The sequence below is a fragment of the Xiphophorus hellerii genome, chromosome 19, assembly GCF_003331165.1.
Source record: "Xiphophorus hellerii strain 12219 chromosome 19, Xiphophorus_hellerii-4.1, whole genome shotgun sequence".
NCBI classification, from domain to species: domain Eukaryota; kingdom Metazoa; phylum Chordata; class Actinopteri; order Cyprinodontiformes; family Poeciliidae; genus Xiphophorus; species Xiphophorus hellerii.
The window spans coordinates 3,508,600-3,534,605 of record NC_045690.1 but is presented as its reverse complement, the minus strand read 5'-3'; the positions used below and the strand labels follow the sequence as shown (position 1 = coordinate 3,534,605).

Sequence of the window (26,006 nt, the reverse complement as noted above, 5' to 3'; positions counted from 1 at the left end):
TAGCTTCCGGGTTTGACTTGTGACGTCAGGAGGCGGAGACGCCGACAGCCTCGTATCAAAAACAAGCAGCTAAGTAGCGTTAGCTCGCAGCAACGCTATCTGCAGACCAACAGTTGGCCCGCAGCTGGCTGCTCGGCACTTTAACTTCTGGAAAACAACTCTCCCAGCAGAACTAAGTCAACACCTCTGGTCGGAACTACTTTCGCTTAACAGGTAAAACAAATTATTTCCATTTAAACGTATGAAGTAGTCCGGGGTCAGCGGTAGTCTAAGCTAGTGTTAGCTCTGTTTTCTTTTTGATTATTGGCTTCCAGGCGAAGCTAGCGGCGGATCGCTGCTGTTAAAGCCTTTCCAGCACAGTCTGTTCAACACGTATTCCTCTAGGAAAAAAGAAAATAAACACTTTTAGCTATTAAAGTCGCTGTGTGAAATACCTGGCCTCATTATTGTTATTTTCCTGCATTTTTTAAAAGGAATTCTTTTTTCTTTGACAACTTCCAAGTCATGGCGTGTGGAGCCACCCTGAAGAGAACCATGGATTTTGATCCACTGATGAGCCCCGCGTCCCCCAAAAGACGGAGATGCATCCCGGTGGCCCCATCGGCTTCCTCCCCGAGGCGGTACCTCAGCATGGAGCCCTCGCCATTTGGAGAGTCGTCGTCCAGACTCAGCGCAAGTAAAAGCTCCGGCCTCCGGAACGACCAGTTTAACGGTCAACCGGTGACTCTTGTTCTTCCTCCTCTGTTTTATTTCTGTGTCTTTGATTGAATCACCAGAACAAATCCTGAACAACATAAAACAGGAGTACAAACGTATTCAGAAGAGGAAACATCTAGATGGAGGCTACCAACAACCAGAGTGCTGCTACTCTCCAGAATCCCCCTCCCAGTTATCCATGAATGTATCCCAGCATGCCAGGTCGGTCTGGAAAAGATGCTAAACGCTACAAAACGAAAAGAAAATGGACGATTATGTGTATTTAGAAGCTTTACTAGGGCTGCAACTGTTTGTTTTAGTTATTAATTATGACAATTAATCAGATAAAAAAAGGAACATTCTGCAACTTTTTCACGTCTTCTTTGTGAATGCAAGTTTAGAAATACAGTAAACAATTTAATTTTTTTAAGCTAAAATGCAAGAATTTTTTTTACTGATTAATAATTGAATAGCAAAAGTTGCTTAATGCGAGATTTTTATTTATTTTTGCTGGATTTTATCTACGTGAAGCTAAAAAATGTCACTGGAGTTTTGAACATATTTTATTTCTTTTTTTTTTTAAAATGTTATTCATCAGCCCTATCTGTAAGTAACAATTATTTATTTATTAATCTATCGATTATTCTTGTGAATAATCAGCAAAAAATTAGGTAAATTCTTTTTTTGTTTTGGATTAACTAATTTTAATATTTAGATTTTCTTTTATTAACATTATTTAATCCATGTGAAGCTAAAATTATGGAGTTTTAAGCACATATGTATATGAAAAATGTACATATTTTTGTACAGTTTTGGCTTCATTTCAGCTGGGTTTTTTCAGCAATTGGCCTTTTTTTGCATCTGTATACTTCAGTTAGCGATTAACTGATTACTAAATTAGTTGACGATTACTTCAGTAATCGATTAATCCATTTCGCCCTAAACTTAATTATTATCTTCTTGTCAAGCATCCATGAATAATATTACGAAAACATGGAAATAAAATATTTTGAACAAAATGCTGATTACAGTAAACTTTCCCCACTCATCATGATGCAAACATGAATACAGACAATAAGTTCGTATTTATAAATATCGCATTCAATCAGCCTGTTATGGTTACACAAGCTCTACCGCTCATCCCTCCTGCCTTTATTTAACGCTCCTATATTTAAATCCAGACTTCTATAAAGTTTATCTGCCACAGACTTGTTGTTCCCGCACTTTCAAAAATATACAAAAAAAAAAAGGAAAAGTAGTAAATTTGTCTGGGATTAGCATTAGTATGACTTTAAATCCGCCTCATTCCAAACGATTTATCTTTTATTTTTCCCCTAACAGGGACGTCTTCAGGCGGCGTCTCTCCGACCAGAAAAGAACAGCCGCTGTTCACGCTCAGGCAAGTCGGGATGATCTGTGAACGCTTGCTCAAAGAACGAGAAGACAAGGTGCGGGAGGAATACGAGGAGACCATGACTTCAAAACTGGCAGGTAAAGACTGTTAATCGACTTCATGTACATGAATTAAAATATTGTGTAATAAATGTAGAAATGCAATTTCTCACAGAAAGTTCATTAGAAAGTCAAATATTTACAAAACGTACACCAGCGGCGTCCAAACTTTTCAAGTTGAGAGCAATCTAGGGTCAATTTTAAATTTCTTTTTTCTTATTAAAACTTAAACAGTTTATGAAGACATTTGTTGCCTTAATCTCTTCAATAACATATGCAAGATAATATTTTAATAAAGCAAAGTAGTCTTTATCTTTTGTAGAAAAGGAATTATTTGGGATGGACAATTATCGTATCGTTCATCATGGTAAATTTTTTGTGGTGAGGTTTGTGATTTATCGTTGTCACAATAAAGTCCAGTTAATGTTAGAAACTGAAACTGTTTTTTCTATGTATTTTACACGAGAATATTAATAAATATCAGTAAATTCAAAAATATGATTGAATCTATGTGGTTTAGCGATATAAATCACACTTAGAAACATCAATGAAATCAACAAAACATATATTTATAAAAAAATAATGAATATGTTCCACAAAAAAAAACCCATATATATATATATATATATATGTGTGTGTTTTCTTTTTGGCCCATCAATTCACATTTTTTATTAATAAAATGAAATATATAATTATATATATATATATATATAGATTTTATTTTATTAACAAAAAATGTGAACTGATGGGCCAAAAAGAAATCATCTATAGGGCCACAAACGGCCCCCGGCCCACACTTTGGGCATCCCTGAACTACACATTGCATCTCTAGCTTTAAATGCTTTTAGTAAAATATAGATGCAACATGTTGTCAGCTTCCTGGGAAAATCAATTTGTTTACTTCAACAGGAATCAATTTTTTCTTCTCCTCGGTTTCCAGATAAACTAAAGTCCAAAATGTTCTGCTTATGTTCCAGAACAATACGACACCTTCGTGAAGTTCACACACGACCAGCTAATGCGGCGGTTCGGGGAGCAGCCTGCCAGCTGTGAGTTTTTATTTCCACATTCCTGCTCCGCTGACCGGCAGACCGTCTTTTTGTCTTCTGAAGTCGAAGCTAACAAATCTGGTTTCTGTGTTTCAACTTGACCTCTCCTTTTCTCCAGATGTTTCCTGAGTGTGGCACCGAACCGTCCGCACGAAGACCTCCTCCTGCTGCAAGCTGTCATGTGATATCTCAAAGAAAAGAAAAGTTCTCATCCCAAGAGATTTAATTTAGCTAGTTTAAATGAAACTTTTCTGACCGTGCCATATGTCCGTCTCTGGGCGACGACGTGAAGCGGCGGCTAGCAGCTAGCTGCTTCCTGGTGTAAATTAATGGACCCTATCTCTACGAGTGGCCTCTGTTCCCAGTTATCTCACTTTTTGTATCGATTCCCAGCATTCCAGGCTTTGTCTGTTGTTTCTGTTACGTGTAAATACAAAAGAGGCGCTGGAGAGTTTTACAAGGTTTGCTGGTCAATCTGAAAGGAAGTGAAACAAGTCTGTTTTTTAGCCGTTTGTCCTTCATTTATTGCTTTTTAAATTAAACACAGTAGGTAACTTCTGTTCTTTTTGTTTTATTCCCACCAGTGTCTGTATTTATTTTGAAGTTTCTTTTTCCCAGCTGGTATCAATTTGCAACCGATGTACTTTAGTGGAGGAAAAACAAACAAAAAAAACAATAAATTGAGAGTTGAGAATCTTTGCATGTTTCGGTGATTCAGTTTTTTTCTGCGTCACATTTCAAGCTGCATTATGGAACTTATTACAACTTATTTTATTTTCCAAAAGTTGACATGCATGTTGCTGAAAACAGAAACTCCTCTAGAAGACACCCAGCAAATGACAGCTGGACCTGATGTGTAATTTCAAAACGATCCCATCAAAATAAGACAATGTGATTTTTTTATTTTGTTTTCCTTCCAAAGTTGCCATGGTTATTGCTAAAAAAGCTACATTGCCAGTGACCTCTCTCCCAGGGTGACGTTGGCTCCACCCTTTGCAGCTAGAACAGCTTCAGCTCTTCTCCCCCAGGTTCTGTGTGTTTCATGGGGATGTGTGATCATTATTCCAGAAGTGCATTTGTGAGGTCACACACTGATGTTGGACGAGAAGGCCTGGCTCTGTCTGCGCTCTAATAGTTCTATTGGGTTGAGGTCGGGTTCGTCCTCGCCAGACTCTGCCCTCCATGTCTTTATGGACCTTGCTTCGTGCTCTAGTGAACAGCCATGTTGGGAGAGGAAGGGGCAGAAAGTAATAAAAAAAACTGATGGCAAAACAGAAAGTGTGAAAATACCAGCAAAGTAAAGAACAAGACAAGGAAATAACATACAACACATATTATTTTAAAAAGCACTGAAACATTTATCCCATAAACTTTGTTTCCTGGTAGTGAATGTTTGTCATTCAGTTCTTCAGGATACTTCTGTAACGCTCACTTCTCCGGCCTCAAAATGGTCGCTTGTTTTGTTCTTTCTTCTCCAAAATTGTGTCTTAATGTTATTAGCTCCTCTCCAAAACTACATTTGTTGCTTTGTAGAGGACAAACTGTCATATTTGGTGTAAAGGCCAACTGAATGCAGTTACTTTGTTTCTTGTAACTGCAGCTAAAGTTCCATGCTTTTATTTTGGCAACGTTCTCTATAAGGTATCCATGGTAACAGAACAACAGATATGGGAGAAAGTGAACAGCAAGGCAGAAAAACACATAAAAAGCAACTTAAATTTAGCTTCAGTCAATAAGGGAACAAGATAAAGGCGACTGAAGTTTAAGTATTTTAATTCTGTGATTGCTTAATGAATCGTCTAATATGCTAACACTGGATCTCACCAGGGAATTGTGCCGTCTCCCTTTCTATTCATTTTTTGGGGGGCTCATGCCGCTCCCCCACAAAATGCCGCCCTGGGTGGTTGCCCATGTCGCTCGTATTAGAAACCGCCACTGGTTTCAGGGTTCATGTGTTAATCTGGTGGCCAGAACTGGATTCTTTCTCTCCATTTGTTTGCTCATCATGTACGTAAATTAATCCGATTTTATAAACGTTCTCTTTACAGCAGCTGTCTGCAGTGGTGACATGTTCATCAACAGCCCTTAAGAGTCGGCTGTCCACGCATCAAATATGTATAAAAGTGTTTTGGCTGAGAATCTCAGCAAACGACAGGAGACAGATTGTACAGATCAGTTCCACTTTCTCCAGGAACGTCAATGGTTTCATTGGGAATAACTGGATGTTTAAATCCCTAAAACTGGCAGAAGCAAGACTATTACATTGTTGTTACTGAGGCAGATGTTTTTTATTTAAGACTGACCTGCAGTTCAAACAATACGTTTTGCCCCCACAAATCAACCCAACAGCTAAAATATTGTTGAGATGTTGCAGAGGGAAGGACAACGAGGAGGCCGCTATTCAAGAAATCCATGTTGTACAAGTGATTTCATTGTACATTTCCGTATCAGTGTTGCTACCAAACACGTCGAGCCTCCATGGCCTCCAGTAAACATGATATTTCATAGTCCTTTCCCATGTCTGATGGCAGTTCTCTCTCTGTCAGTCCCATTAAAACCGGGGAGCTTTCAATCCGGGAAAATGTTTTTCTGGATTGTGAATAGCTGAATGTACAAGACTTGCACAAAATGGAAAAGATGATGCCTGTGTAAATAACTTTTCCTGAGTCGGGTAATGCTCAGGTTGAGAATGCTTTGGACACTGCCATTCATCCAACAATTTTTGAATCTGAAAGTTACAGAAGTTGTGCTCAGTCTTTTCCACGTCGCTGTGTCCTTTTGTTGTGGCTTCCATCCTTACTAACGTCTGATTTCAGAGTCAACCTTCTGTTCCGAATACATAACTTTCCCGTCCAGGTCAGAGGAAAAATCCTCTGGAAAGCTACTTGCAGTACATCAAACATGAATCAGGATGTGCGCTCTTATTCTGAAAAGAGCTTACAGTATATATGAGGACGCGTAACGTCTTGTGCCGTCAATATCGAGTGCGGGCTTTACTGTCATTTCCGAATAGCCGGCTAGCTTTGCCGCAGTGAAATTGAGAGCAGTTTACTTCTTCTTTACATTACTGGAGTACTAAAGTTAGAGTGAGAGAAAAACCTTTCAGCAAAACAAATACATAAACGAAACAGTGAAAAATAAATACTGTGCCTTTTATTAGAAAGAATTTGACCCAAATTGGTTGTGAAAACAAAAAGAGCGGTAAGTTTTTTGTTTGTTTTTTTAGCATTCTCCCCAGGTGAGCCGGGCCACATGATCCGTCTTCTTCTTGGTTGCTTTGATGAAACCAAGAAACTCCATCTCCGACACGGCACGGATGAAACGAGCGCTGAACGGCAAGTTTAGGAATTAAACCCAAGACCATATTAAATCATCACAAAGACACTTTTATAAAGGGGACCCATTATGAAAATTCACTTTTTTCTGATTTTTTGTACTTCAATTTTGATCTCTACTGCTTCTAAAAACAGTCAGACGCTTAAAAAAACCAACCCAGCCGTTTTCAGGCAATAAGTTAATGATTTTTAGCGAGCCCTTTCAAAAGTCACCTTCTACAGGCACTCTGCCGTTACCTAGTAACTCAAGCTGAGCTCAGCCCCGTTACCTAGAAACCTAAACAGAATTCCAGCACATTTGAACGTCACACTCTTCAAACACGGCCCGCTCCGCCATGACGGACATCAAAACAAGCGATGCGCTCCGGTAAAACCTGTCGACGTCTGGGAGCCAAATACTGCGTTTAATTAGCTGATTTCTCCTTTAAAAAATGGTCACATGTTGCTACGCTGTCCGCTGCACGAACAGACATTCATCACATTGTGATATAAATCACGTGGTGTGAATTCAGGCAAACTCTGCAATCTGATCAACACGTCAGGAGTTATGGGTCGGTCTCTAAGCCAGATATTTCAAACTTTTGTAAACAGCGCTGTCCGTGATCCCCAGCGAAGTGTGTTACGTTCACAGACAAATTAGCTCCACTTCAAGAAGTAAGAGCCGTGGCTAAACTGGTCAAATCAACTTGGGAAAATAATTTATGACGCTCCTTGATTTTCGTCATGACCAATGAACCCGACTATATTTAAGCCTGTATGGATTATTTCTACGCTTGGTGGACTAGATTGAATTTACTAAAAGATATTAGAACGCAAACCCTGATTTTTGAAATTGTCAAACAGAGTGTAGTGTGACTATTACTGCAATGGCTACTGTGTGTACAAATAAATGATCCTGTTCTTAATAGAAATTTTTTTTTTTTTTTTAAGTTTTCCATTGTTGTGCAACTTTAGAACCAATAAAATGGTAAAAACAACGGTTTAGGATTACTGTAGATACAAAACAGAGGAGTACATTTCTGCCAAAAAAATTACATTTAACTCTGAAAATTTATAGAAAAAACGTGGATATTTCTGAGCTCAAAGTCAAAAATTTGCTAGAAAATAATCAGAAATTGAGACTAATCTAAGAAATTTTCTGAAAAACTTGAACATTTTCTCAAAAAAAGTAAAAAAAAACTTTTTCAGGGGAAAAATTTACTCTTTTCTTTCTCCATACAGGCCCTAATACACCATTGTAAAAAGTGTGGTTATTTACAATAATTCATATATATAAAAAAGAAAAAGATACTGTTTGACTTCATCCACTTTTCCAAAACCATCTGAATCTGGACCGTTGCCCTCTGCAGCAGAAACAACAGTAGAGTAGGCCTGAAAACAGGGAACAAAACACACAGAATTACCGTTCATGGGAGAATCCAGTCCAGGATTTGATCCTTAAATCAGTAACATGAACCTCAGGATCAATACAGCCTCCTACAGAAATGGTTTAAATATTATCGACCCAAATAGATAAAAAACTCACTTCCAGCCAGTCGAACAGGTTGATCAGCCGGCCACACTCCAGGTGCAGCTTGTGTGCGATGCAGATATCAGGAGCAGCATTCGACACGGAGCCGTCCTCCGACTTCAAGCTGTCGTTCTGGAGGGGAAAACAAAAAAACTGCTACATGAGAAGAATTAACCTTGTTCTCATATTATTTCAACTTTATTACTGCATAGTAGTGCAGGAATAAAGCCTGTAATATTCCCATGTTATTACAGGCTTTATTCCTGTAATACCACAACTTCATTCTCTTGCAACTTTATTCTCATGATACCACAATATTATTAACATAGTAGAACTTGCATTATTACTTGAAAATTGTCACAAAAAGAAAAACAATATTATTGTTTATCACAATAATTACTGGGACAATTTATCGTCCAGCAAAATTTGTTGTGGTGAGAGGCCGACTACCAATCTACAGAAGCCTGCTGGTAAAATAAAAACTACCTTTATGTTTGTTTTTGACATCAGGGACATAAAGAATGATAAATAATTGTCGTACTTTACGCAGAGGTTGTACCTGGATGTAGCAGTAGGGGCTGCTGAGCGCAGCCTGGATGGAGGTACGAGGCGTTGCGTTGAGGTGGCGCCTCACGGTGGCCGATGAACTGTAGTAGCAAACTTCGTACAGTGGCTTGGACTCCGGCGGCGACAGATGATTCCTGGACAACATCAATGGAGGATCTGATTAGGGCACCAACTAGTAATTATTTTACTAATTGCTTATTTGATTGGTTATGCTAACAATTAACTGATTATTCAGATTTTTAAAATGGGCACATTCTGCAGGTTTTTAAATTTAACCACAAAATACTTTTTTACACAATATTAAAAACACATTAATTCCTTTAAGTAATAAAATATTCATAAAAATTATAAACTGCATTCCTTTAGTGAATGTCGTTATAAAACAAAACAAAATCCTAACAAAATGTGAAAAGCTCCGTCCAACTGGTTTGATTTTATGAAGCGCCAAGGCGAACAAAAGCTGGACATATGAAGACAAAAGCTTCACGCGAGACTGAATGAGCGGCGCGGAAAAAAACCCAAAATTAAAACAAAACTTATTTTCCAAACAGTTCGATTTTATGAAAAAAATGTTTTTGGGGTCCCTTTTTTCTTTGTGTAGTCCATCTGTGTGGAATTGTAACAAAGTTTTATTTTAACAATATAGACGTAGAGTTTGTCAAAATTTGTTTATTTATCCACCAAATTTATTTTGTTTAGTCAAGATGTTGCTCCTCCAGACATTTATTGGTGTATTAAGTTCTGTTGCGTTGCCCTTGGCAGTGGGTGGTTACCATAGCAACCAGTAACCGATAGCTCCTCCCCCTTTTTACTGTTGCCGATCTGTAACTGCAGTATAGGATCAGCTCTGGATTTTCTTCACAATTAAACAAATTAAGCATATAAAGTGTTTTGTGAGTAATTTTGCTATGTTTTTAACTTATTAATGTTGTGCATATTGGCTACGTTTAATTTTACAACTGTTAACTGCTCATTGGGATCTATTGCTTTTAGCTTGTTTTTTTATTGTATTTAATGTGTATGGGCAGAACCTGCTGGGCTGATGTTTACCACCAACTTGACTTTCTCTTTTGTAAAGTATCTTTTCATTTTTGATAAAGTAATACTTCACTTCTCAATTATGTGATAGTCTTTGAATGTTGGTGAAAAGCTACTTGTAAGTTTTGTCATGATTCATCTAGAAACTAGAACAAAAACACTTGGTAAGATTTGAAGACTTTGGTTTAATTACTACATTGAGTATTTTGTTCTTTCAAAGTCTTTATACTCCTGTTAAAGATTAATTGATTACTAGATTAGTCGACAACCATTTTAATAATCGATTAATCACGATTAATCGTTTCGGCCCTAAATTTTACTCACTCTTCTTTTGTGTGAATACTGTCAATCATTCAGGGTTAAATCCAATTAATCGTTTCAGTCCTACTTTTGATGCTTTCTTCTGTAATTTTAGTTTTCTTACTTCACTAAACCGTCGACAAACTCCACGGCTTCGTTCCGGAGAACCTCAAAGGGACTCATCCTCTTGGACCTACGGGACTCGTTCATCTCCAGTAGCGTCTAAAGGAACATTAAGTTTGAGTTTCTTCTGAAGAATCGTGAGTGTTGTTTCCTGGATGGACCAGAGGAGCGTCTACCTTCTGCAGCTGGAACAGATCCGTTTTCTTCTGAAGGTTTTTCACTGGAGAGGTGAGATTCTCCTCCACGCTGGAGGCCAATTCAGCAGCAGCTGAACAAACAAAACGTTTATTCTAATGCATGTCACACAGAAAACCACTCCGGAATAATAATTAAAAAAATAAACAGGGTGTGTTGAACTTGTTCACAGCTTACCGTTCAGCTGCTTAAGTTTATCAAGTAGCTCCTCCAGCTGGACGAGAGCGTTCTTCATCTTCTTTGACTTGACCGGCTGCAGAACCTCTGCACACTTCTGAAGCAAAGAAATCAGCTCATCTTTCGCCAGCATCCTGGAGAAAAGACATCGGTTACACAAAAATAGGACTGAAACGATTAATCGATTAATCGATTTCTGAAATAATCGTCAACTACTGCAATTCCATGTTTTCGTCATATTCAGTTCTGGACTGATGCAGTATTCAGACAAAAGGATAGTGAGTAAAGCTTAGCGATTAATCGATTACTGAAATAATTTTCAACTAATTTAGTAATTGATTAATCATTAATTAGAGTATGAAGATCCAATGAAAATGACAATTGCTGAAAGAACACCACACTCAGATAATTAAGCCAAAACTCTACAAAAAAATTTATACATTTTGCATTTAAGAAAAAAAAACAAAACTTCTTTACACCAAACTCAGGATAGCCTTGAGTATGGCGCCATCTAGTGGTAAAACTAAACTCCCCCATGTAGAAAGCACCAATAATAAATAAGTTAATAAAAACTAGGAACAAATACGTAGAAACAAATCAGCTGAACTTTTGAGCTTTACTTTAAAAGTTTCATGGCCGACTGGTAATCCTCACTCTCCCACACGTTCTTCTCCAGACAAATCAAATGAAGCTCTCTGACCTGCAAAACAAAAACATAATATGTAGAAAGTAAAAGGACAAAAAAGAGGGCAGCTAATGAAGGAAATGTCTTTGCCTGTTTGCCCAGAGGATAGCGGGGCAACGAGGAGGTCAGAGTGTGGAGACAGCGCAGGATGGGGTAAAAGTTCTTGTGGTATTTATGAAGACCCTTCAGTAGTTTCTGACACACCTCCTAAAATGAATTAAGTTATTTGAAAATCTAGTTTAGGCTAAAATACAGGCGACATTTATTTCTTGATTTTGATAAAAAGATATTGCAAAGAAATCACCTTTAAATAAGCGTCGTCTGTCCGTAGATTGTCCTGTTCCTGTTGCTCTTGCTCCTTCAGAAACCTACGACATAAGCGTGAAACAGCTGGGTTCTTTTTTTTATTTTTAAAAACCCTAGATAACACATTTCTGCTAATCCGCTAATAGTGGAGCTAATTTTTAGCTTAGCAATTTAGCTAACTTTAAGGAATAATGAGTGTACTCAGCTTCCCCTAAATTAATTTTTAGGGATAAAATCCATTCCTCTAATAGCACAGCTAATTCTTAGCTAAGCACTTTTGCTAACTTTGAAAATGTTTAGCACACTTAGCTTCCCCAAAATATATTTTTTTCCAAATAAGCTGCTGCTGGTCAATTTAGCATTTACGCTCGCACATCAACAACAAAATGTCTTTTTCAGCAGCCATTGTACAGCACATGAAGTAGTAAAACCAGCTGATCAAATGTGCTGGAGTTCAGTTTAGGTTGCTAGGTAACGAGCAGAATTTGCTGGGGTTGCTAGGTAACTGGGCGGAATTTGCTGGGGTTGCTAGGTGACGGCGGAATGCCCCTTGAATGTTACATAACAATCAGTAGGTTTTTTTAACTGGCTCAATTTTCAGATACCAAAAAACTTATTGCCAAAAACTACTGGGTGTTTTTTCAAGAGCTTAGCGTGTTTTCAGACAAAGTGAAGACCAAAATGGAAGCACAAAAATGTAAAAAAAGGAAATTTTGCGTGATAAATCCCCTTGACTTTATTCTTGTAAGTAAACAACAATTCTCACAGCCTGGCCAGAATACTCTGTCGTGCAACACGCAGAAGGAATGATTGAAATAAAACCCTCTTTTGGAAAACATTTTCTGTGATTTTTTTAAGAAACTACAAAAGAAATCTTAAAATTTATGGTAAAATTTTAAGAGATATTAAATTTTACTTTTACAGTTTACTTAAAATTGTACCAAAATGTATTAAAATTGTACAAAAAATTTCTTAAGATATTACAAATAAATTGTTTGTAATTTCTGAAATTTTTTTATTTAACAAAATAAAGAATTTCTTTTAATCTGATTTAGTATGAAAAAAATCAGATTTTATTTGTAAGACGAGCGTTTTTGCACCTGTTGAACGACGGAAGCTGCCTGATCCTCTCCAGGTCTGCGGCGCCGAGCTGCTGCAGCTGAATCTGAGCTTCCTTCTTCCTGCAGCACAGCGAGCTCAGAGGCTGGGAGTGGAAATGCTCCAGCAGGGCCAGCTGCACAAAGCAGGGACGCAAAAATCACTCTATTATGTTTGCACAAAAAAAAAAACAATTGCAACAGTCTGATACTTACCTGGAGACCCTTTATGAAGTTTCTGACTGAGAAATCATGGTAGAGGAAGATGCTGACCAGAACTTGCATCACTTTCCCGTTGAGTTTGAAAGGAAAGGAGTGAGTCAGGATGAGCTGCAAGGAAGCCGGATCAATCAGTAACCATAAACTCGACTTTATCAATTAATCAAAGGTTTGGTTTTTGAAGATTTAATTTTTTATTATTTTTTCCCACCAATAGTCCAGATTGATTTTAGGGCCGCCATCTTGTTTGACAAGTCTGTCTTACAGTTTCTATTTATCTGGACTTCAAATTTCAGACAACTATATTATGGCGACTTAGGGGCTTTTTTTTTCTTTATCGGAATAAAATCACAAGAATAAAGTGGTACAACAAAATAAAATAGTATAATAAAGTCAGAAAGCTAGAAAAACACTCTGAACATAGAGCAGAAGCTACACTGATCAACACATACTGATGTGTTGATCAGGACGGCCTAGTCAAAGTCCAGACCTTGTCGATGACGGTGGTGAGGTGCTGAGTGCAGGACAGAGACTGGAAGAGCTCGAGGCAGAGCAGCGAGGACACGGAGTGAGGCAGCATGCGCTGGACGATGCTGGGCGACGTGGCGATGCCGAAGATGAACATCAGCGGCAAGCGATCAAGATATCGACTGTAACAGACAATAAACAGAGCTTAGTTTTGCTTTTACACTGCAAAAACACAACGTCTCAGAGTATTTTTGGTCTAGTTTCTACTACACATATTTTACTTCACTTGAAATAAGACAAAACTAACTTATAAGTTACTTTTCAACAAGATATAGAAGCTTATTTTAAGTGGATAATTCCTTAATATGGATTAAAAAGCATTAGTTCCATTGGCAGATTAGTTCACTTATAACATGACATTTTTCCCATGTTAGTAAGATGTTTGCATTAGGAAATAGACCAATACTTAGTAAAATTTTGTGTTTTTGCATTGTGGTTTTTTATAATTGCTAATTTCTATCACTATTGATCATTTCTTGTAATTAACTGTAAATGATATGTGTATTCGTCCAGACTACAGATGAAAATTAGCCTTTTTGGCCAAATGTGTCATATTTACATGGTTGTTTTAATGCACTCATGTTGATTAATATGCATTGTCTTTTATAAAAATAACTTCAAATTTAAAAAAATAAGTAAATACCTGCAGATGAGTATGAAGTCCTGCAGAACCTTTGGGTTAAAAGCTTCCAAATCTTTGAAAATGATCACAACAGGAAGCTGCTGCTGTTCATCAACAGTGGAGGAGCTGCGCTTCTTTCCAGAAGAACTGCAGCTGGATTTCTGTCAACAAACATCCATAATGAGTAAACCCATAACCACCCACTAAAAACATGCATGATCAATACGCTTCGTGGCCTTGCCTTCGTTTTTGAGCAGTACCAATCACAGAGAGCTCTTAGAGAGCAGTGAACGCTCTTATGGAGCAGAGCACCGCTATGCTGGATCTCCTCTTCTTCTTCTTCTTCTTCTTCATCGTCCACAACAGCATCCATCAGTCTCTCAAGGACTCTTTTCATCAGATGTTTCAAAGCTGAAATGATCAAAAAGAACAAAACTTAAAGTAAGGCTGGGGGAAGACATGATTTAACGTAAATGTGACATTGTACGGCAGCTTCTTTTTATTTTATTTAAATTTTTTTTTTTTTATGTTTGTTGTTTTTTGTTTTGTTTTTGTTGTTTTTGTTTCTGTTCCGTATCTCATACTCATGTAAGGTGACTGGCAGCACAGTGTACAATTTTCTATTTTTTCTGTTTGTGAAAACACAAAACTAATAAAAATGTTAAAAAAGTAAGGCTGGGGGATAAATCTGTTTTATTGATTGAATGAATTAAATTTTTGGAAAATCTGAATTTCCCCCCCTCCAGTGCACGCTTTGGGTTTCCTTAGTTCAGAGTGATGTCAGCACACACAAAGCGGCCATCTTGTTTGACCAGCGTGTTTTACAGCTTCTATTTATTTGGACTTTGGATCCTAGTCAACTGTGTGCCTGCGTGTAAAGGTCAGGCTGAGATTGTTATTATTGTTTTTTTTGTTACAAAAATTTAGATTTTGTAAAGTAAAAAAATATTTTGTAAAACTATATTGTAATATGTTCATTGATGAACTTGTTACAAGAACATTATTTGAACATTTCAAGAATAATGTTATTTTTGTAATATTACCACGCCATAACGTTATCAGTAAAAAGTCAAAAATACTTTTAGGATATGAGCTTAATATTAGCAGAATAAAGTCACAATAGTAGAAGATTAAAGTAGGAATTTAATGGTCTCTCCAACACAGAAAACAAAATTAATTAGCTTTATTCTCATTAAAAAAAACTCTTCCTCAAATTTTAAAGGCATTTTTCTGGGCAAATTATGTCTTTTTTCAGCTAATATTGTGACAATATTCTTGTAATTGAGCAAAACCGATCATATCCTGGCCCTAATACTCTGTTGTTCGACTCACAGAAGGGATATTCGAAATAAAAGTCACTTATTGAAATATATTTCTTGTCATTTCTAATTTATTTTTAGTGAACAAAAACAAAAACAAAAAAAGACAAACAAAAAATTGTTTCCTATCGGAAATCAAATCTGGCGTGAAAAAAAACTGAGACTTTATTTATAAATCATAAATGTGCTGTGAAGTCCAAAACAACCCGACTGCCTGGCAGTTTTTACCTCCACACTCTTTGGCCTGTAAAGACGCAACATGAGGCGTGACAGAACAACGGAGCAGCTCCGACAAACTCTGGAACGTCCTGTCGTGATCGGGAACGTTCACACCTTCAGAAAGAACATCACAGATGTTAGAAGTAATGCTGGTTTCATCAGAAACGACACTCTGATTGTTGCTAGCATACCCAGGACGAGCGCCGCCGTGGGGATCTCACTGGCCCTCATCTGGGAAGCCCAGTCGCCGTGACGACGGGTGGAGGAGCACTTCCTGGTGAACTCCAGCAAGCTGTCCAAAATGTTTCTGTTGAGCTCGTCCTGCAGATCCTGTTTAAAACATTTCATACATCCTGTAACATTCTGGGAACAACATTGTGACAGAAAATGTCCAGCTGGAAGGGGATATTCTAGGTTTGTGGAGCCTTTTCTTTATATTTTTTAAAGTTTGTACAATTATTTCTGCTGGTTTTACATTTTTACTTTCCAACAGATTTCATGATTAATTTCTGTGACTTTCAAATTCAAAGAGGAGCAGCAAAAGCAAATGAGAAGGATTAGCAGTGCGTGCCGACAACTGATTTTTGTCTCTGCTGTCCAAAAATTGAGCTGTTAGCATGTTTATTTGTTCATTTCATTCATTTACAGTTTAATTTATGTCAGGACAGTCAGGAAACCATCATACAGCAACAGTGTTCAGTCAGAGGCGTCTTCACATGTGTTTCAACACTGACTGCTACTGGAGGATACAACAGTTTTTCTTTATGCTTCCATCCTGGAATACAAGATTACAGAGTGAACAACTAATGCTTGTCCCAATCAGAGTTGGGTAAAACAGTTACATTTGCTTTAGAATTTTATTTAAAAAATATACAAGTACTTTTAGGTGTATTTCTACTTTGACTTGAATAATTTTATTATAAAGTATCGCTACATTTCCTTGTGTAAAATTTCTGGGTAATCTACACACTATGCGTAACTTCACGGAAGAAAGAACAAGATTTATATTACCAAAATTTAAAAAGTTTTTTAAAATAAATTGATTTGGAAAAATTTTTATTTTGTCTGATTGTGTTATTTTATAGTTATGTTATTTATGTAAAATAACATAACTATTTTAATGCATAATTTACACATAAATTTATATTTTGGTCCATCTGATATCATTTTTCACATATTAATGATGTTTTATTCAGTTACTCAGTACTGAAATTACTCAAGCAAATTACTCTTGATTGAGTAATTTTTTTATAGCTATTTTTTACTTTTACTTGAGTAAAAATGTTAAAAAAGTAATGCTACCCTTACTTAACTAATTTTTTTGTCTACTGTTGATAAACTGGAATTTATTTAGGAAGGTCCATAAATAAACTTAATAGAAACGCGTGTCACTCTTCAGATTTCTATTTATGAATATTGTTTTACTTGAAAACCAGGTGTCATTTATTTATATTATAAAATAATGCTGTTTTTTTTTAAATAATTTCCTGATAAAATCTGTTCTTACCTCTGTTTCTGTTTTGATTTTGTTCCACAGATCCAAACAAAGTTTGAAGCGCGTTTTGCTGCTCTCGGCACCTTCACAACCGTCGGTGAAATAACCCTCTGTGCAGAAATTATTCAAGATTTGATCACAAAAAAAATCCCAAAACAAAACAAATTAATCCGTCAACAGCTCAGCTGAACAGCTGATGTGTCTCACCAAGATCAACGCTTGTCGTCTTCTTCTTCTTTGAACTGGGTTTAAAAACGAAGCAACCCTTAATGGAGGACGTAAAAACTACGTTAGTTTATAGCAAATATTTATCGATTAACGTTTCATTTCATGTGATAAAAGTTGTTACCCTTGAGAAAGAAGACGTCGCCATTGTTGAGTAATGCAGCAGCAAAAGAACAGCCTCTCGGTAGCTAGCAGTTTACACGATTTCAGATGTTTTTAAAACTCCGGTAGAATTCTGTGTGACGTTTCATTGCTTTCCCGCCAATGTGACGTAAACGGAAGAGGTTGGAGTTTTTACTGAGGCGTGGTTTGCATAACTTGAAGAAAAGTGTTTGGGTTTCCCAATAATTTAGTTTAATGCGCCTGCTCGTCCTTTTATTATAAGTTTATCGATTCAGAAAATGTCCACTGATGGAAAATGAGGCAGAAAATGGAGAGAATAATGACCACAAACGGAAGAGTAAACGAGAAACTAGAAAATTTCGGAAGAAATTTAGCCGGGGCCTGCCAAGGCGCGCCCGTCGGGCATGGGCCCGGCGTCGTCACGCTACAAATCGGCGTCGACGCTAAAGAACGCCGCGACGTAATCAGTGGCACGCGGAGAATCGCAAGAACGTTAAGCGAGGCGGACGTGCACCATTCAGTATTATAAAGTAAGTATATCAGCTAAAATCAGCAGAAACGCTAATGTTAGCGTCATTGCTTTCATCAGCATGTGGGAAATCACTAGGATATTTTCTGTAATTGATTTACTCCATTCAGTATACTAAACATTGCTAAAAAGTAAAATAAATACCTAATAGCTTATTGCAGCTAAAATGCTAACGCTAATGAACCTTGCATTGAACTGTTTAGTAACAGTTCAATGCTCATAAACTGCAGGAAGGCAGTTCATTAGCATTTACCTAATGATTGTCACAAATATAAATTTTCAATAACGCACACACACACAACATATTACAGTTTAAAAATATATATTGACCTTATGTTAAAGATTTCTACAAACTTTTTACAGGTAAAGTTTACAATGAACCAAAATTACAACATTTAAAGAATACCATAAATTTAAGAATCTAATGTCTCTGCAATAAAAAGAAATTGCTATCTTTTTTATTTTTAAACAACACCTCATATTGTTAAATAACTGATTTTATGTATTCAAGTTTTAAATATTACATTTGAGTTTGCATGGATGTAAAATTACTGCTCAGTTTAAAAATTGCGTTGTGTTCTGTAAATAAACAAAACACAAGCAAAATCAATAAACTATATGCATATTCCAGTATACTGCGTTTTGGTTTTACATCCATTCTATTTAAATGTAGTTTGTTTGTGCTTACCAATGTTTTCTGGCCGGATGTCTGGCACCGTTTTCCCCTGGTCAGTTCGTCGATGTCTGGTTTTAGTTCTATTCTGTGGCAATCCGCAAAACGGCGTGTAGGTTTTCGTCAGTAATGCGCGATCTGTGCTTGGTCTTGTTTAAAGTCATTATTGAAAACATCTGTTCGCACAGATAGGTGCTTCCAAACGTGGACAAAACACGAGCTGCATGGAGTCGAAGCTGTGGCATCAAATCAGGGGGCAGTAGACGGTAAAAGTCCTCGATTGAAACATCACGGGACTTCGCTCTTTAGCTTGTTAGCTTGTCGATCTTTCAGTTTTATTCGCTGGGAAAATTAATAATCAGCTTGAGGTGACTCTGCTGCACTCTAGTGGCGAGAAGCCGTAATGTTGGTTGGTAAGAATCGGAAGGCATTATGGGATATGTAGGTTGCAGTCAATTCGTGCTCAAAACCTATTTTAAGTCAATCAATGGGGCTGTAAAACGGTGGTAGGGGGGAGAGGGCGACATAAAATGACGTAGCCGGCCACATGTGGCCCGCGGGCCTTGAGTTTGACACATGTGCAATAGAGGATCTATCTGCTGCTCATGCAAAACAGTCTATTTTAATCCCATGTGTAATAGTCATTGGGTTAAATCAGTTATATAATGCTGAAAAAGCAAGTAGTTGATGTAAAAATATTCAAGGCTTTTATTTTGAAATGTTCAGTATGCTTCATTTCAGAGGGCCAAACTAATACCACGTGTAACAGTGCTTTGGATGAAAAAGTCACATAAAGCCAAAAACAGCAATTACCTGATGTAAAAATATTCAAGGCTTTTATTTTGAAATTTTCATCAAGCTTAATTTTAAATTGCCACACTAATCACATGTGTAACAATTGCTGGGTTAAATCAGTTATATAAAGCTCAAAAGAGCAATTTCCTGATGTAAAAATATTCAAGGCTTTTATTTTGAAATTTTTGTTAAGCTTCATTTCAAAGGGCCAAACTAATACCATGTGTAACAGTGCTTTGGATGAAAAAGTCAAATAAAGCCAAAAAGAGCAATTACATGATGTAAAAATATTCAAGGCTTTTATTGTGAAATTTTTGTTAAGCTTCATTTTAAAGTTCAAAACTAATCCCATGTGTAACAGTTACTGAGTTAAATCAGTTATATACAGCCCATAGCAGCAGGTAGTTCTAAAGGCCAGTTCAGTCCTGATCTGTTTCAACTGAGGATAGATAGAACTACAGCGATGCGTATTCGTAGTCCAAACCAGCAGCCAATAGCCTCTTGAGATCCGTTGCTATGGCAAATAATGGTCTCAGCAGGGTGTGAGCTCTGAGCTCTGAGCTCTCAAACACACAATTGTGTGTTTGAGCAAACACGTTTTACTGACAAAAAAGCATTGGAAACAAATCCTTCTTGTTCGGGAACCGTAATACATATTCGAAAAGCGTTTCGAGCGTATGAGAGGGCTATGTGTCTTCTGCGATAGTCCCGAGATTCATATCTGTACCTCACTCAGAACATTTACAGCGATGAGAGAAAGAAATGTTGTGCCCAGATCTGAAATTCTATTCAAATACATGGGAGAGAGCCTGAGACAGCCTCAGAAAATCCTGTCGCATGACTTTGCTCTGAAGCACCGTGACAGAAAACCGTACGGTCTAGATAAATTTCGAAAACATTTTACCGGAGCAGACAGGCGTATCAATGTCAGGACCGATTTTGATACCAATCGTGCGATATTTGTGGGCGTGATGGCGATTTCAAAAATGATTTGGGTTGAAAAAGTTGTCTTGATCTCTCACTCTAATCAATCAGAGAAGCACTGTAATTTTCGGAAAAATGAGAAACTTTGGGTCGCTTAGAGGCAAATTGTGGACAAACCGTAACTGGTATCGACGAGCCGTCTTCACTTTCGAAGAGATCACAGACGTATCTACAAAATGAAATTTGAATGGCATTTCTAGGTGAATTCGTGACGACACAGAAAATCCTCAAAAATAGGGTATTTCCAGGATTTTTCCCATTGACTTATAATGGGGTTTTTTTCGTAGTTTTTTGCGAATTATGTCGCCACGTTAACCCCAAATCCCACCAAAAATAATAGCTCCAATGGCGTGAATTTTCTGCACGTTTTGATACCTCATTTGTAGGTGTGCACCCAGCGGTATGAGCCGCATTAACGGTGACGGAAGAAAAATAAAGAAGAAGACTAGAAAATTTCTGAAGAAATTTAGCCGGGGCCTGCCAAGGCGCGCCCGTGGGGTTAGGGCCCGGCGTCGTCACGCCACAAATTGGCATCGACGCTTAAGAACGCCGCAACGTAATCAATGGCACGCGGAGAACCGCAAGAACGTTAAGTGAGGCGGACGTGCACCATTCAGTACGATTTAAAATGTTGTCAAGGCTTTTATTTTGGAAGTTTTGTTAAACTTCATTTCAAAGGGCCAAACTAATAACATGCGTAATAGTCCTTGGGTTAAAATAGTTATATAATGCTCAAAACACAAGTAGCTGATGTAAAAATATTCAAGGCTTTTATTTTGGAATTTTCAGTATGCTTCATTTCAAAGTTCCGAACTAATACCATGTGTAACAGGGCTTTGGATGAAAAAGTCATATACGGCCAAAAAGAGCAATTACATGATGTAAAAATATTCAAGGCTTTTATTTTGAAATTATTATTATGCTCCATTTTAAAGTTCCGAACTAATCCCACGGGTAAGAGTGCTTTGGATGAAAAAGTCAAATAAAGCCAAAAAGAGCAATTACGTCATGTAAAAATATTCAAGGCTTTTATTTTGAAATTTTCAGTATGCTTCATTTCAAAGGGCCAAACTAATACCATGTGTAACAGTGCTTTGGATGAAAAAGTCAAATAAAGCCAAAAAGAGCAATTACATGATGTAAAAATATTCAAGGCTTTTATTTTGAAATTTTCAGTATGCTTCATTTTGAAGTTCTGAACTAATACCACGTGTAAGAGTGCTTTGGATGAAAAAGTCAAATAAAGCCAAAAAGAGCAATTACGTCATGTAAAAATATTCAAGGCTTTTATTTTGAAATTTTCAGTATGCTTCATTTCAAAGGGCCAAACTAATACCATGTGTAAGAGTGCATTGGATGAAAAAGTCAAATAAAGCCAAAAAGAGCAATTACATGATGTAAAAATATTCAAGGCTTTTATTTTGAAATTTTCAGTATGCTTCATTTCAAAGGGCCAAACTAATACCATGTGTAACAGTGCTTTGGATGAAAAAGTCAAATAAAGCCAAAAAGAGCAATTACATGATGTAAAAATATTCAAGGCTTTTATTTTGAAATTTTCAGTATGCTTCATTTCAAAGGGCCAAACTAATACCATGTGTAACAGTGCTTTGGATGAAAAAGTCAAATAAAGCCAAAAAGAGCAATTACATGATGTAAAAATATTCAAGGCTTTTATTTTGAAATTTTCAGTATGCTTCATTTCAAAGGGCCAAACTAATATCATGTGTAACAGTGCTATGGATGAAAAAGTCAAATAAAGCCAAAAAGAGCAACTACATGATGTAAAAATATTCAAGGCTTTTATTTTGAAATTATTATTATGCTCCATTTTAAAGTTCCGAAGTAATCCCATGTGTAACAGTGCTTTGGATGAAAAAGTCATATACGGCCAAAAAGAGCAATTACCTGATGTAAAAATATTCAAGGCTTTTATTTTGAAATTATTATTATGCTCCATGTTAAAGTTCCGAAGTAATCCCATGTGTAACAGTGCTTTGGATGAAAAAGTCATATACGGCCAAAAAGAGCAATTACCTGATGTAAAAATATTCAAGGCTTTTATTTTGAAATTATTATTATGCTCCATTTTAAAGTTCCGAAGTAATCCCATGTGTAACAGTGCTTTGGATGAAAAATTCATATACGGCCAAAAAGAGCAATTACATTATGTAAAAATATTCAAGGCTTTTATTTTTAAATTTTCAGTATGATTCATTTCAGAGGGCCAAACTATTCCATTGTGTAACAGTGCTTTGGATAAAAAAGTCACATAAAGCCAAAAAGCGCAATTACCTGATGTAAAAATATTCAAGGCTTTTATTTTGAAATTATTATTATGCTCCATTTTAAAGTTCCGAAGTAATCCCATGTGTAACAGTGCTTTGGATGAAAAAGTCATATAAAGCCAAAAAGAGCAATTACGTCATGTAAAAATATTCAAGGCTTTTATTTTGAAATTTTCACTATGCTTCATTTCAAAGGGCCAAACTAATACCATGTGTAACAGTGCTTTGGATGAAAAAGTCAAATAAAGCCAAAAAGAGCAATTACATGATGTAAAAATATTCAAGGCTTTTATTTTGAAATTTTTGTTAAGCTTCATTTCAAAGGGCCAAACTAATCCCATGTGTAACAGTTACTGAGTTAAATCAGTTATATACAGCCCATAGCAGCAATTAGTTCTAAAGGCCAGTTCAGTCCTGATCTGTTTCAACTGAGCGGTCCACTATAGATAGAACTACAATGATGCGTATTTGTAGTCCAAACCAGCAGCCAATAGCCTCTTGAGATCCGTTGCTATGTTAAATAAGTTTCACACCAAGGTGTGAAGTGTTAGTGAAAGAGCCTGAGAGCCTCAGAAAATCCTGTCGCATGACTTTGCTCTGAAGCACCGTGACAGAAAACCGTACGGTCTAGATAAATTTCGAAAACATTTTACCGGAGCAGACAGGCGTATCAATGTGAGGACCGATTTTGATACTAATCGTGCGATATTTGTGGCCGTGATGGCGATTTCAAAATTATTTTGGGCTGAAAAAGTTGTCTTGATCTCTCACTCTAATCAGTGAGAGAAGCACTCTAACTTTAGGAAAAATGAGAAACTTTGGGTCGCTTAGAGACAAATTGTGGACAAACCGTAACTGGTATCGACGAGCCGTCTTCACTTTCGAAGAGATCACAGACGTATCTACAAAATGAAATTTGAATGGCATTTCTAGGTGAATTTGTGACGACACAGAAAATCCTCAAAAATAGGGTATTTCTAGGATTTTTCCCATTGACTTATAATGGGTTTTTTTTCGTAGTTTTTTGCGAATTATGTCGCCACGTTAAGCCCAAATCCCACCACAAATAATAGCTCCAATGGCGTGAATTTTCTGCACGTTTTGATACCTCATTTGTAGGTGTGCACCCAGCGGTATGAGCCGCATTAACGGTTACGGAAGAAAAATAAAGAATTATAATACTTAAAGAGACGCTTCTCTCCGACAATAGTAATAGGTTCCTGCCATTGCTTTGCATGGCAGGCCCCAACTAGAAAATTTCTGAAGAAATTTAGCCGGGGCCTGCCAAGGCGCGCCCGTGGGGTTCGGGCCCGGCGTCGTCACGCCACAAATCGGCGTCGACGCCAAAGAACGCCGCGACGTGACCAGTGGCACGCGGAGGACCGCAAGAACGTTAAGCGAGGCGGACGTGCACCATTCGGTACGATTGAAAATTTTCTCAAGGCTTTTATTTTGGAAGTTTTGTTAAACTTCATTTCAAAGGGCCAAACTAATCCCATGCGTAATAGTCCTTGGGTTAAAATAGTTATATAATGCTCAAAACACAAGTGGCTGATGTAAAAATATTCAAGGCTTTTATTTTGAAATTTTCAGTATGCTTCATTTCAAAGGGCCAAACTAATCCCATGTGTAACAGTGCTTTGGATGAAAAAGTCAAATAAAGGCAAAAAGAGCAATTACGTGATGTAAAAATATTTAAGGCTTTTATTTTGAAATTTTCAGTATGCTTCATTTCAAAGGGCCAAACTAATACCATGTGTAACAGTGCTTTGGATGAAAAAGTCAAATAAAGCCAAAAAGAGCAATTACATGATGTAAAAATATTCAAGTCTTTTATTTTGAAATTATTATTATGCTCCATTTTAAAGTTCCGAACTAATCCCATGTGTAACAGTGCTTTGGATGAAAAAGTCATACAAAGCCAAAAACAGCAATTGCATGATGTAAAAATATTCAAGGCTTTTATTTTGAAATTATTATTATGCTCCATTTTAAAGTTCCAAACTAATCCCATGTGTAACAGTGCTTTGGATGAAAAAGTCAAATAAAGGCAAAAAGAGCAATTACGTCATGTAAAAATATTCAAGGCTTTTATTTTGAAATTTTCAGTATGCTTCATTTTAAAGTTCTGAACTAATACCACGTGTAAGAGTGCTTTGGATGAAAAAGTCAAATAAAGCCAAAAAGAGCAATTACGTCATGTAAAAATATTCAAGGCTTTTATTTTGAAATTTTTGTTAAGCTTCATTTTAAAGGGCCAAACTAATACCATGTGTAACAGTGCTTTGGATGAAAAAGTCAAATAAAGCCAAAAAAGAGCAATTACGTCATGTAAAAATATTCAAGGCTATTATTTTGAAATTTTTGTTAAGCTTCATTTCAAAGGGCCAAACTAATACCATGTGTAACAGTGCTTTGGATGAAAAAGTGAAATAAAGCCAAAAACAGCAATTACCTGATGTAAAAATATTCAAGGCTTTTATTTTGAAATTTTCATCAAGCTTAATTTTAAATTGCCACACTAATCCCATGTGTAACAATTGCTGGGTTAAATCAGTTATATAAAGCTCAAAAGAGCAATTTTCTGATGTAAAAATATTCAAGGCTTTTATTTTGAAATTTTTGTTAAGCTTCATTTCAAAGGGCCAAACTAATACCATGTGTAACAGTGCTTTGGATGAACAAGTCAAATAAAGCCAAAAAGAGCAATTACATGATGTAAAAATATTCAAGGCTTTTATTGTGAAATTTTTGTTAAGCTTCATTTTAAAGTTCAAAACTAATCCCATGTGTAACAGTGCTTTGGATGAAAAAGTCATACAAAGCCAAAAACAGCAATTACATGATGTAAAAATATTCAAGGCTTTTATTTTGAAATTTTCAGTATGCTTCATTTCGGCTTTTATTTTGAAATTTTCAATATGCTTAATTTTAAAGTTCCAAACTAATCCCATGTGTAACAGTTACTGAGTTAAATCAGTTATATACAGCCCATAGCAGCACGTAGTTCTAAAGGCCAGTTCTCAGTCCTGATCTGTTTCAACTGAGGATAGATAGAACTACAATGATGCGTATTTGTAGTCCAAATCAGCAGCCAATAGCCTCTTGAGTTCCGTTGCTATGTTAAATAAGTTTCACACCAAGGTGTGAAGTGTTAGTGAAACAGCCTGAGAGCCTCAGAAAATCCTGTCGCATGACTTTGCTCTGAAGCACCGTGACAGAAAACCGTACGGTCTAGATAAATTTCGAAAACATTTTACCGGAGCAGACAGGCGTATCAATGTCAGGACCGATTTTGATACTAATCGTGCGATATTTGTGGCCGTGATGGCGATTTCAAAAATGATTTGGGTTGAAAAAGTTGTCTTGATCTCTCACTCTAATCAGCGAGAGAAGCCCTCTAACTTTAGGAAAAATGAGAAACTTTGGGTCGCTTAGAGGCAAATTGTGGACAAAC

General features: G+C 36.8%; 2 protein-coding genes across 2 annotated transcripts; one reads left to right on the top strand and one right to left on the bottom strand.

Moving 5' to 3' along the window:
- Positions 1-2: 2 nt before the first annotated feature.
- On the top strand, positions 3-3,895 carry LOC116709382 (akirin-2-like). The gene is given in 7 exon segments (XM_032547873.1): positions 3-213; positions 503-676; positions 777-907; positions 909-918; positions 2,038-2,187; positions 3,126-3,197; positions 3,316-3,895. Coding segments are annotated over 6 exon segments (546 nt in total). The 5' UTR covers positions 3-213; positions 503-504; the 3' UTR covers positions 3,327-3,895.
- A 2,430-nt stretch (positions 3,896-6,325) lies between these two features.
- Positions 6,326-17,426, bottom strand: orc3 (origin recognition complex, subunit 3). Its single transcript, XM_032547872.1, has 20 exons — positions 17,282-17,426; positions 17,140-17,197; positions 16,945-17,042; positions 15,629-15,767; positions 15,447-15,551; positions 14,141-14,310; positions 13,921-14,060; positions 13,240-13,399; positions 12,747-12,860; positions 12,534-12,667; positions 11,432-11,495; positions 11,218-11,334; positions 11,063-11,142; positions 10,443-10,576; positions 10,247-10,338; positions 10,072-10,169; positions 8,602-8,743; positions 8,058-8,174; positions 7,824-7,903; positions 6,326-6,525 (listed from the first exon to the last, which is right to left on the bottom strand). Exons 1-20 carry the CDS (start codon positions 17,303-17,305, stop codon positions 6,420-6,422), a joined length of 2,172 nt encoding a protein of 723 aa, XP_032403763.1. The 5' UTR covers positions 17,306-17,426; the 3' UTR covers positions 6,326-6,419.
- Between the last annotated feature and the right edge of the window lie 8,580 nt (positions 17,427-26,006).

What these genes read in the sequence shown, in the direction of transcription:
- orc3 (XM_032547872.1), bottom strand. Translation starts at nt 17,305, where the DNA reads ATGGCGACGTCTTCTTTCTCAAGG. An exon ending in ACAGGCCAAAGAGTGTGGAG is followed by an intron (nt 14,311 to 15,446) that starts GTAAAAACTGCC and finishes TGATCATTTCAG; the next exon opens with CTTTGAAACATCTGATGAAA. An exon ending in GCTATCCTCTGGGCAAACAG is followed by an intron (nt 11,143 to 11,217) that starts GCAAAGACATTT and finishes TTTGTTTTGCAG; the next exon opens with GTCAGAGAGCTTCATTTGAT.